We start from the raw sequence: 13,672 nt of genomic DNA on the forward strand, positions 1-13,672 counted from the left end.
TTTATGATTAATGTAGACTTTTTTTAATCTTTCCCCTCCTTACTAAATTAAGTTAAAAAAAGTTTATAAACTTTTTATCCCCATCACAGATTAATCAATAATATACAGATTGAGCGTACGGAACCAGCCGGTGTCGTACCCGTCACAAATACAAAATTCAAAAACTCAGTAATTTTCAATATTATTCAAGAAAAATGGCGTCCGTATTTAAAAACAGTTTACAGAAAAGCTAAAGAAACAAGAAGTATTTTTTTATTGGTAATTATTGATTATTATATTAATTTACATTGTTAGTGTTAAATTTTGAAATACTTACAGATAATAAAATTTTATTAAAAAAAAAACAGCCGACTTCAAAACCTGAAGAAGTACCCACTAAACTAAAAAGTGAAAAATAACATCATAATATTATAATGTTCTACCTGCTGATCAGTTCGAAGACGGTTTACAAGTAACGTACTGAAGCCGGTGTACCTAAGCCATTGAAAAAAACGATCGTCACCTTGACAACCGCAAATACAAACCTTTTCATAATTAACCGACTTCAAAAAGGAGGAGGTTCTCAAGTTGACCGGTATCTTTTTACAACTAGAGTAGGTAAGTACAAGATTGGTAAGTAGGTACTAAGTATGACTTAGATAAATTATATACCTGTCCAAAGATTTTAATATCTATATGTGCGATAAATATACGTAATATTATCTAATCGAAATTACGCATAATGTCTTAGAACATATTCTTTTATCTGATAGGGAGTTATTAGAGTATAGCTGCGATTATTTTTAACCCCGACGCAAAAAGAAGAGTGTTATAAGTTTTACGTGTCTGTCTATCTTTCTGTCTGTCTGTGGCACCATAACTCTCGAACTCATGAATGCATGATGAAGCAATTTAAATTTAGTATGTGCGAGTGTTCTTAGACATGTTTGTTGAAAATCGGTTGAGCTGTTTAAAAGTTCTGGGGGGGGGTTAAAGTGGGGGAGAATAACCGAAAGTCGGCAAATATACTCGAGTGGAGTCTCAAATGAAAGCGCACAGAAAGTGAATATTGATGACTTGATCAAGAGTGTAATAATTTCATAACATTAAAGGGTTTTTTCAAAATTCTATTTTTTTTCATATTAGGATCTCGAATTTTCAAATAGATAAGTATAGGTACCTGCCTACCTAATTTTTTTTTATTTTTTTTTATTCTTTACAAGTTAGCCCTTGACTACAATCTCACCTTATGGTAAGTGATGATGCAGTCTAAGATGGAAGCGGGCTAACTTGTTAGGAGGAGGATGAAAATCCACACCCCTTTCGGTTTCTACACGGCATCGTACCGGAACGCTAAATCGCTTGGCGGTACGTCTTTGCCGGTAGGGTGGTAACTAGCCACGGCCGAAGCCTCCCACCAGCCAGACCTGGACAAATTAAGAAAATCTCAAACTGCCCAGCCGGGGATCGAACCCAGGACCTCCGTTTTGTAAATCCACCGCGCATACCACTGCGCCACGGAGGCCGTCAAATACAGCAGGGACATTGTCAAATTTTTGGTCTAGGTAAGATCAACCCGGAAGCCCCCTAGGCCGAATCAAAGTCCGGATGGTGTAAGAAATCGGGGAATTATGGCCAGCAGTGGAGTCGATCTTAATCTTAATATATAAATGCGAAAGGTCATCACGAAATCTCAAAAATCGCTTGAGGTCGATCGACTTCACACACGCAGCTGGTATGCAGTTTTTCTCACGATGTTTTCCTTCACCGTTTGAGACACGTGATATTTTAATTTCTTATAAATGCACACAACTGAAAAGTTGGAGGTGCATGCCCCGGACCGGATTCGAACCCACACCCACCGGTATCGGAAGCAGAGGTCATATCCACTTGGCTATCACGGCTCAACCCGCCGTTTGACGTACAAAGATGAAATTTGGCAGGGAGGTAGCTTATAGATAGTAGAGGTCCACTAAGAACGGATTTTACAGACAGCAACAGAGGGTTGGATTAAGGAAGTTTAAGGGCGGACGAAGTCGCGGGCATCCGCTAATAATATATAATTACTAGGATATACAAGTTCGAGCCTCCAATGAAGATAAAAAATGTTCAAGTCATTGTGTAACTATCGCAACACGAACGAATGTATCTACGGTTTACACAAATATAATACTTTGTAGGTTAGAGTAATTTAGGCTGACCGCCAAAAATAACCAACAACCACGTGGTAACGTTTGTCAAAGCGACGATTGAACGGTAATGCTGTCCTAATGTTACGTGCAGTTAAAAGTGCATTCAAATAATTCCGTATTATTTATAGTGAACGAATCAGCTGACTGCTCGCGACGAGATGTCAGTAATAGGCTGCCTACACGTTGGATACTAACTGTCGCACGAGCGATAGTCGCGTTTTTCAATCGAGTAGTTAATTTACTATTCGATCTGCCAAAATGTGCAACTTATACTCAGCCACAAACGTCAAAAACGTTGCTTCAACTAATGAGGATCATTCACTTTTCACCGCGCTAACGTACGACTTTTCGACAGTGACGGCGTAAACTAAACTCATACTAACTAATTTTGCTGTCTCTCGATGCCACTAGATGGCGCTGTTTCAATTCCTTACAATTTCGCGTTTACGTTTACGTGACCGTAACAGTATGAAAACTCCGACTAGGCACACTGTTATCGGTAGCTCAGATGTTTGTCTCTTCATTTCTACATTTCTTGGTGTAGCGTTTGTGTATACTAAATAGATACCTACAATACTACTTAAACTATCTCATGTACATTGGTAATGGGGGCAATGGGACAGTCTATCACCAGCGCTTGATCGGGGTGGTCGTGTGTGGTCTGCTTGCCATTCCAGTGTAGGAACGAGCCAGTGATTAGCTTATCTTATAGTAAGGACGAGGGTGCTTACACTTGGGCTAGTTTGACATAGCTTAAGCATCTAAGCAATAGAAGACAAGAAATATAAAAAAATCTGTTGGTATTGGGGCCGCCACAAACATTTTTCAGCCATCTGTGTAAATTTAATTAACGAAGCTATTTATTTTTCTGATCAGGCTTTGAATGTGTACCTGGATATAAGTAGGCATTGTCAAAGCTACGTCAATAATAATAGCAGGAAAATTATTACAATTCGAATTGAAATACAATTAAAATTACATATGTTTTCTGTGCTAAAATTAATGACGTTACAGGTAGCAGCTACAGTGATTGTACCATCATTTTGTAGTAGAGGAAACACATCGAGCCGATCCCAGGACTTGTGACTTTGAATATAGTTTTGAAGGATTCCTTTAGAATGCACTCACCTTCCGTGCCCGACATGTTCTCCATGCCCACACTAAACAATTTATGAACAATTTATGATTACAACATGAAACATTAAGTATGAATAATTACTTACAATAAAAAACTATATTGCACAAATCACTTAAAAGACTAGCAGCGTGACGGTGCTCACGCTGCCTAACAAAGAACTTAAAATAAATCATTAAATACCCTCTTATCTATAGTCGTGCCAACACGAGCTGCTCGGGCGGCCTAGCTCATTCTTGTTGTAAGTTTCGATCCGTCCACACCTCTTGTTGGATAATCCTTTCATGAATTATTTTGGGATAGGAGGGAAGAATGACTTAAGTGGAGAAGGGGAGTGTTAACTAGTTTTAAAAGACGTCTTTAACCCTACATCCTTCGATCACAAGCCCGAGACTTCATTCAAGGTTATTCTCTGCCATTCGAGGGTTTATTGGTAACAAGACTTTCATTCAATAATAGTGTTTTGCCCTTTAAATCCACTTTATGTCAACCCGTTTCCGATACGTGTAGTTTAACATTTAAGAATACGTCGGTCTCTTTAAGCGTAGAAGCTGTGGCTTCACGAACTTTATCGCAATGTGTGCGATTAGCTTACGCTTACGACTGATGCGTATGAACGCGACAGTCGTAAGCTTATCGGCGGCCTTAACAGAGCACGAAACACCTCGCATGTAGCGTGCGATGTAGTCGCGGGCCGCGAGTCTCACCGCTCCGCGCTATCCACGTTATCATACCGAAACACGTTAATAGCTGTGTAACTGGCTCCGGCTTGTTTACGTCGTCGCATAATTACGCGACGCGGCTAACCGGACCCACTGCAAGTACCTACATTTATTACTATGTGATCGGAAAACGGAAGCGGCGTCGTGAAAATAAAAGAAACGTTAAAAAATAAAAACTTCGTAAATCTAATAACGTAGTGATATACGTAATGCGTTAATGATGATTTACGACAAGTGTCAGTGTGGTTACCGAAAAATAAACATGGTTTTAGAGTATCGTTGAATTTTGTTCGTTGCAAATTGGACTGTATTTTGAGTGTGTTAAGGTGTTAAAATGCGGAGCGATCTGATGGCTCCCAGCGAGCTGGAGGGGACGGATTACCTCCTTTCCTCCACTATGAGGCTCGAGGACAGTTTTCTGCAAATTCTTGGTAAGTTTTGTTTGATTGCGGTGTATTCAATGTTATGTATCAATCTACCTTTAGTTGTATTGAACGTTGCGTTATACGTTCACTTACATTTACATATACCTACATAAGTAACTATAATATCGTGTCACCAAAAAAGACTTGAATGTTCTACGCTTGAGTATTTGGGTACTTACATAATTTAAAAAACTAAACTGTTTCTTTGGTCAAAATAAATCCAGGATTCTATGAAAATTGGATTACTCTTGTGTTTTTATTTTCTATAAGAAATGTTTGGGGTATTCAAACCTATTTAGGTACAGTATCCAAGTATATTTTTTTTTAGCCGATCTGGGACTGCAACCCAAGACCCCATGATATACAAGAGTGACCGAAGCTAACAACTAAGCTGAACTGAAGCGCTTACATAATAATTATTAATTATGCTAACAATCTATCAACAAGAAGAAAAAAATAGGCACTTAACTATAATTGCACAGCAAGTAGGTACTTACAACTTATTTGTCTCGAAGATATTATAATATTCTGTTCCGTCTATTTACTAGGCGCTTCTTTCTGTTACCATGGACGCTATGTTGTGTATCTAGGTGGTGGGAGGCTTCGGCCGTGGCTAGTTACCACCCTACCGGCAAAGACGTACCGCCAAGCGATTTAGCGTTCCGGTACGATGCCATGTAGAAACCGAAAGGGGTGTGGATTTTCATCCTCCTCCTAACAAGTTAAGCCCGCTTCCATCTAAGACTACATCATCACTTACCATCAGGTGAGATTGTAGTCAAGGGCTAACTTATAAGAATAAAAAAAAAAATAGGTAAGTAGTAGGTAGGTAGGTAACAGTGCCGTAGCGTGCCTTTAAGGGGCCTGTATCAAAATTAGTCAGCGGGCCCATTATAGGAGCGGCAAATCCAGAAAAATCTCTTTAGTGTTGGATTTATCCTCTTTCATCGCAAAGTAAAATTGGGACCAAAACATTTGTTGTGGTATAACTACATATTATTTACAAGATGTATTAAATGTTTCTTTTTGGTATAGGAAATTAAACATTGAAATAAACAATCAAAACAAATTCTGACTTGTAATCGCGATACCTCAGGTCGGTTTAAATATTTCTATCTGAAATTTTAACACAAAATATTTCAAGTCATTCTGCGACGAATGAGATGTGGTAAATCTTTTAATGTTATTAAGAATCAAAATAGCGATTGCTTAAAAAAAATTATTAAACGATAGTTTTTTTTTATAATTTTAATTTAATATTCTAATTAGGACAATATAAAAGACTAATGTTCCTTTCACACGTAAGTCTCACACATCTTATATCGGGGGCCCTATATCATTAATACGGCTAATACGGCAGTAGCTACACCCCTGGAAGGAATAAAATTCTGTAGCACGTGTTTCTCACGCCAGCCACACACGGTCAAGTCTGCAGCGCGTTTAATGGATGGATGGAGGCAGTGAAAAAAAAGAAAAATCGTTATAGCTACGTTTCGATATTTTTAGAGGTCCGTGCACAAAAGGTAAAACAGGACCCAATTACTAGACTCCGCTATCCGTTCTTCCATCCGTCCGTCTGTCATCAAGCTGTATCTCTTATGCCCTGATGGTTAAATAGTTGAAAGTTTCATAGATTATTTTGACTATATAACAACAAGTACTTGTTGAAAAATATGTGATAAAAACCAAATAAAATATACATATTATTTAAGGGAGTCCCTTAAATAATACAACAAACTTGATTTTTATGCCGATAGCTAAGATAATGGTACGGAACCCATCGTGCGCGAGCCTGTCTCAAATTGGCCAATTATTTTACTGCCCACATAAGCTATACGCGCTGCAGGCTTGACGATATTCTTAAAAGTCTGGCTGGCGGAGTCGAACGTCTTGAAATCTGTTAAAAACACATGCGTTTATCATTAAATGCGTGTGATAAGTAATCAGCACCTAGAGACAAGGTCATGTGTTTTGTTTTCAAATGAAACTTAGTTTCAAATAAAATCTATTTACAAAATCTTTTAGATAAGATATTTTCTTATTATTGACATAGTAGGTCTCTGTTGAGCGGTGCGAGATCTAGCCTTAATCAATCCTACTTACTACCTAATCTTATTTACTAATGAGTCAATTCGAAATTTAATACCATACCACAAAGTGAAGGCAAAACAAGGTTACAGGAAGAAGGTAGGATTGAATAGGGGTAGTGTAGGGTAGGTGTTGGAGAGGAGACTCGTGCTCAATAGTGAACCGAATAAGGGTTGGTAATAATGAGGCATTTTATGTTTATGTATTACTTACCTATCTGTTAAAGTACATCCTTACCTTATCTTATCAGCCGATAGATGTCCACTGCTGGACATAGGCCTCTTGCATGAACCTCCAAGCATACCGATCTCGAGCCGCCAGCAAAAGTTAAAGTATATATTAAGTTTATTAAATTTTGTTTGTTTTTTACTTTTTATTGACTTCGGAGTGAAAGTAGGCAGAACCTACCGACTTTTTTAGTTTAACCCTAGAAGCCCAATCTACGTAAATTTTACGTATACCATGGCGAAATATCTCTGTCTCTTTCACGTTTACCGTCCGATCGCCGCTAACTTCTGAACCAACTCAGTGGCCATTAAGACCTCGCAGGACGCAGTTGCGTTATCTCGGTAAGTGCCGCCATTTTGTTGTAATAGAGAGGTTGCACGTAATTTTGACGTATAATTGGGCTTTGTGTAACTTTTGAAATTGTTTCTAATTTTTATTTATGTGATTTATTTGAGTTAATCTTAATGCTTCGTTACATTTTTCATATGATATTAATATTTTCAGGTTGAATACAAAATGGAATCCCGTCAACAGCTAAACCAGGACGAAATAGTTGCAATTTTAGAAAATGATGACGATTATTCTCCGCTGGATTCGGACTCCGAGGAAGAAGATCTTGTGGTTGAAGATGATGTCTGGAGTGATAACGAGGACGCGATGATCGACTTCATTGAAGATACAAGAAGGCAAGAGGGCTCCGATAACAATATTGCTTCTCGGGAATTGCCTAATCTTGAGGTAACTTCATTGACTACACACAGTATAATTTGTTTGCCTCAGCGGTCAATACGTGGAAAAAACAACCATATATGGTCAACTACAAAGGGACGTACGACGGGAAGGACTTCGGCTATCAATATTATAGGCACAAATAGAGGACCAACGCGAATGTGTCGGACTATTGTTGATCCATTGCTCTGTTTTCAACTTTATATAACAGACGAGACAATATAACAAATGTTTTGTAAAATTTGGTACCGCCATCTCCGGAAAATATTAGTGATGAGCCAGAACCAAAGAAACGACTTTATTGTGGATTTTGTTCATATAAAAATAAGCGGATGACCAAAGCGCAGTGTTGCAAATGCTTAAAGGCTATATGTGGAGAACACAATATTGATGTTTGTCAAGACTGCATTTAAAGACTGTTTTTTTCTAAGAGACTTATATAGTATTATTACAAGTTTATTTGATTTTATGAAAACAATTAAAACTACTTGATTTTTTTTTATAATTACGTAATTTTAAGAAATAGTGTTAGAAGCTTGATGTTTTTGTTGATTTTTTTCCAAGATTTGATTAAAGTGCCATAATTATATTAATAAAGAGTATTTTTAACTTAAAAAGTATTTTATTTATTAATTAAAACTTAAATTATGATAACTCATGCAAAAATATAGTTCATTACCAGAAAAACATTGGAAAACTCTGAAATTTATTTTTACACGTAATTTTTACGTATGATTGGGCTTTATAGCTATTTAAATATGATTGGGCTTCTAGGGTTAACGTCCAAGACATCCGGTTGTCCGATTTTCTTTTACCTGGCTAGGTCTATCATATCAATCATACTACTGGCTCCCGTGGAGTTTTGCCAGTCTTGTCACAGTATAGTTACGCCACTGCTATCTAGATCAAGATAGGTACCAACCTATACTATACCCTTTCCCAATAAGCACATCTTCCAGTTCAAAGTGAATAGACATTTTCTGGGCAAACGCTCATCCTTAGACATAATTATCGCTTATCATCAGGCGGATTACAGAAAGCTAACGCTTTTAGGGCAGGATTGTAGTCAAATGCTAACTTACTTGTATATCAAAACATACATATGTACAGCCGAATATAGGTGAACTTTGAATTCGCATAAAAAAGTGGTTGTAAACCGTAAATAAATCCTCAGGTTCTTCATACTCATCTGGTTTATTTTTATTATTATAACACAGAGACGTTATAACTACATTGAAATGTGAAGCAAAATCATCTATCATAAATTCGCAATAAAACACTCGTGATAAAAAATAAATGATTATCTTTATGAGACAGTAATTTAGTATTTAAATACCTGTGCGATATCTAAGATATACTTTACTTATTACTATCTTGATATAGTGAAGAGCAAAGCGAAGTATTTTACAAAGTCAATAAAAAGAGGTCGAAGAGGTCATGACCGCCCTTGTCAACCAAAACAGTCGTAGGTGGTCGTAGCTACATAGAGTCAATCTTCAATCAAAAGTTGGCGGCTTGCCTGACGCTTCAATGGTACAAGATATAAATTATATGGATCAACTACCTATCTCTATAAACATGAAATCTAAATTTAGAGAAATTCAAATTTCAGTTTCGTTGCTTTGCGGAAGTCCTTATGAATTGCTTAAAGCAGATCAATGGAAATCTTGTTTAGCTTATTTTGATAAATTAAATGTTGGTAGATAATCCCGGGTCTAGGGGCTAAACCCAGTGCCGGATTGAGGTAACTTGATGCCCAAAGCAATCTTTCTCTGTGAGCCTTTCTTATGTGAACTACAAAGAGTTTTTAAAAAAATTAAATCAATCAATTATTAAAATTAAAACGTGCGAAGTTTTTGCTTTGACTTTCGTATACTCGTTCTTTTCTCGGTCGTCTGTGGTGCCCCCGTAGACGGGAACTGCTTAAATAGCATACAGGCTAATCCAGGTCTGGGCAAATCTCCTGCCCGATTAGCTGTTTCAGAAGAGTCCACTGATGGGTAATGATTGAAAAAGTCGCCCTGTAAAACAGTAGCTACGCTCCAGTAGGAATACGTCGATAAATATAGCCCACTAGGTGACGCCGCGCAGTTTCTCCCGCGTGGCTCCCTTTCCCGTAAGAATACGGGGATAATATATAGCCTAAATAGCCTTCCTCGATAAATTGCCTATCTAACACTCTAAGAATTTTTCAAATCAGACCAGTAGTTCCTGAGATTAGCGCGTTCAATCAATCAAACAAACAAACTCTTCAGCTTTATGATATTTATAGCCTATTTTGCTCGCTGATAATATAGCTTCCAGTTGGTTTCGTTTAAGTGATTTAGTCGTAACAAATAAAGTTACATTCGCATTTATGATTTAAAAATGGATATTTGATTATAGATGAATCATAATAACAGCTAAGATTACCCATGTACCTACCTACATTTTAATACCTAACCTAAGCTACCAGATTACATATATCTAGATACATATACTTACTTTGTTAAGCTTAGATACCGGTTCTTGGTCTGTCATGTTTATAGGTAGATTTTTGCAATAAAAAATGTCCGGACGTTTGATCAATGTCTTGTACGACATATCACTAGATTCATGTAATAAGAAAGTTATTACAATACAATCAGGGGCTTAGCTACCGCTGTATCAACCATAACAATGAAACGGGGTCCACGGACTACATTATTTTCTTTTGTAAGTAATCTTTACCCTTCATTAATTGGGTCCCCCATCTTATTTTGATCCAGGGCACCTCCAAGGAACGCTACGCTACTGAATACAATACAAGTCGTTCTACGATATAAGAGCCTTCGCCGAGAATGAATAATGAATGGGAGTAGGTCTAGGTACCTACCTAAGCCTATCTACCTACGTACCTAGTACCTACCTACTTACGATATACAATTCATCATCATTATCATCATTAACATATCATAACACCCATACACGGCTCATTGTTGAACTCGAGTCCCCTCTCAGAATAAGAGGGGTTAGGATAATAGTCCAACACGCTGGCCCAATGCGGATTGGCAGACTTCACACACAAATACAAGAAAACTCTCAGATATGCAGGTTTCCTCACACTGATTTTCCTACGCCGTTTGAGACGCGTGATATTTAAACTAATAAGTGGGAGATGCATGCCCCGGACCGGATTTGAACCTACGCTCTCTACAAAAAAGAGAAACAGTGGCTTAACTAAGTATATGGTAGCAGTGCTGGCAAAATACCACGGGCCCACAGCTCGAAGAGCCCTCCATCCCAGACCATGAGATTAGAAGTAACTACATAACCAACTTCAACGAGCTCTAACTTGAAAAAAAAACTATAAAAACTCCAAGCGTTAACTTGGCGTTATTAAAAAAATGGTAGGTAGGTAACAATTAAACTGTGGCTAAATATGATAAGAATTTTGAGTAAATAAAATTACTTTAATTATTGTGAAATGAATATTCATTACCTTGAATACCATTCCATACATACTTCCTTAACTGAAATTAAGGTATACAATGCGCCAAGTTTCTAGTACATTGCAAAAAGTCATACCGCGTAGCTTTTGTGAGCCCGTTGGAATATTTTCGACATACGTATACTTTGCTGTAATGCACAGTCATACTTACACCTCATGTTCAAAGTGGACATGCAGATTCGCGCATACTATACTAGTCTTTATGCTTATTATTATAAAATTTGCTATAGCGCTATACCTAAATATTTAAAAAATGTAGGTGTGTAATTTGAATTTCTACTGTCAGCTTGAGGCCAAAATCTTATCGCAAATAAAGTAATCGGTTGATAAGAAATAAACAGGCGTGGTGATATCACAATGTAATACAAACCTCAATAGTTCAGTCTACGTAACAGACTTGGAGAGAGGTCTAACGTTCGATACCCAACTGTCTTTAGGGTTCCAATCGTCAGAGTAGAAAAGCTATCACTTTAAAAGGGAACCCTTATAGGATCACTCGCGTATTTTTTAGTTATCGACTGACCAAACAAAGGCAAAAGGTTCCATGTAGAAAACCACCGCCTATATAAATAGAGTAACTTTTCCTCCTTTCCTCTATCCTCTTTCTTGACGGTTTTCTTATTTTTTTTGTCGCTTTGTTGGTAAATAAATAATGAAAAATGGATCCCGACTGTTTTCATTTATGGAACACGTTTTAAAAAGTGCTGCCTGCGAGTCATAGAAATATTCTTAAAATGTATTGTTCTGTGGTAATGTCCCAAACCCAGTAGGTACCCCCAAGCGAGGCAAAAAACCCTACTATGTAAAATTGTATTTTATGTGTTTTGAATTTTGTGTATTTTATGTAAGGTATTTTGAGACAATATAGTACGCGATACAGACAATAATGTATGGCTGTTGGCAGCACTGACAGCTTGATCGTCAGCGGCCAGCGCAACAAGTAGATAGTACTAGCCCCTCACCATCCAATAAGTCCACGTGCCTGCAGCGCTAACGGCAGGACATCCGGTCAAACTGATTGAGTGTTGGTCGCGATGTGCATGAAATCATAAAGATCCAGCCAATACAAGATCATTTGGATTTACCGGATGACCTACCGTTAGCGCTGCAGGCACGTGGACTTATTGGATGATGAGTAGCTTAATAGCTAGTAGACACCTATACATAAAAAAACGGAAGAATTAAAATGAGCATCCGCTATGATTAGAAAATCGTTTAATTACTGTAATAATAAAGGTAGCTTTAAGTAATTTTAAATCCGGGTCAATGCGCGCTAAAGAGCTCTGTTATCTACGTGTCAAGTCGCGGTCATATCTCATCACACATTAACTGTTAATTCGTCTAAACACACACCAATTACTAATTCCGATAATGAAGTCATTTGCAATTCATATTGATCTTGAGACATCTAATTATTAGTGCACGTCACTAATAATTAGATGTCCCATAATAATATTAAGATAATAGCCCAGTGGATTTGACTTCTGCTTTCGTTTCGTAGGGCGTATGTTCAAATCTGGTCCGTTCCGTCTGGTTCCAGAATGAGAGGTGTTACGCAAATAGTCCACTACGCTATAGACTATAGAGTATTAAGAAAATTCTCAGGTATACAGGTTTCCTTACGATGTTTTTCCTTCACCGTTTGAGACATGTGATATTTAATTTCTTAAAATGCACATAACTGTTTACAATATGGTAAATAACAATATGTTATCAATCTCAGATTGCATTAGAGCTTAGAGTGTCTAGTGGGAGTTTTAAATGTTTTCATACTGTAACGATCACATAAATTTTCAAGGAATTCAAACAGCGCCATCTAGTAGCACTACTGCACAACTGTTTCAATTGTATGAAAACATTGAAAACTCCTACTAGGCACTCTGACCTGGACTAAGCATGTGAGTAATAAATAATCTGCGTTGTTGTCAGCTCATGCTCACACCATAGGTAAGTACTATGGAGTTTGGACCGCAGGCTTTGAAAATTAGCAGGTTTTAAGGATTCAGATCCTCAGCCGTCTATGTACAAAGTGTAGTTTTTGTGTATTTTCATCCGCATAATATGAGAAATTAGATCCCCAGTCGCCAGTCAATTAGCTGCGCGTCAACCCTTCGAAAAACACCAATTAAGATAAAACTTTAAAGATCTCTAGCGCAGGGTTGCCATGAAGCTAGGTGTCAAGCGAATAGGGATATAGTTTCTCATATTATGCAGAGGAAAACATAAAAAAATACATTTTATACTTAGACGGTTGAGGATCTGGATCCTTGAAACCTGCTAACTTAAAAAGCCACCACGGTCCAAACTCCATAATTGGCTGTAGGAGCATGAGCTGATAAACTTTCAGCTTTTATAAAATGACGAAGATCTGACGCTCACGGGCTCCTAGATTATTACTTGCCACACGAAAAAGAGCTGATGATAAAGTAGCTTATTTAATAAAAAAATAAAGATAGTAGAGGAGCCCCATTTTTTTATTTGCACCAGGGCCCTTGGTTACCTGGCTACGCCACTGACACTTCATCGAATATTTTATTCAGACTAATAATATAATTGTGCAAAAAACAGTTGCTCAGGCACTCAAAATGTACCGCAGCGGGAGGGTTGATTTTTTTTATAAATTTTTAATTGTGTTTTGTATTATATTTTGGGATTGTAATACAGTTAAAAATTTTAAAAAAAGAATAAATAAATAAAAGAGAGAA

At 37.4% G+C, this 13,672-nt stretch overlaps 1 protein-coding gene across 1 annotated transcript in view; it reads left to right on the top strand.

Annotated features, from left to right (window-relative positions):
- Window positions 1-4,000: 4,000 nt before the first annotated feature.
- The window catches only part of LOC112057996 (hepatocyte nuclear factor 4-gamma), a 67,845-nt gene continuing 58,173 nt past the window's right edge, over window positions 4,001-13,672 (top strand). Inside the window, exon 1 of the mRNA XM_052887729.1 lies at window positions 4,001-4,459. Coding sequence (XP_052743689.1) covers window positions 4,363-4,459 — 97 coding nt within the window. The 5' untranslated portion in view covers window positions 4,001-4,362. The remainder of the gene's footprint in view (window positions 4,460-13,672) is intronic.

This window comes from Bicyclus anynana, chromosome 20 (assembly GCF_947172395.1).
Source record: "Bicyclus anynana chromosome 20, ilBicAnyn1.1, whole genome shotgun sequence".
NCBI lineage: Eukaryota > Metazoa > Arthropoda > Insecta > Lepidoptera > Nymphalidae > Bicyclus > Bicyclus anynana.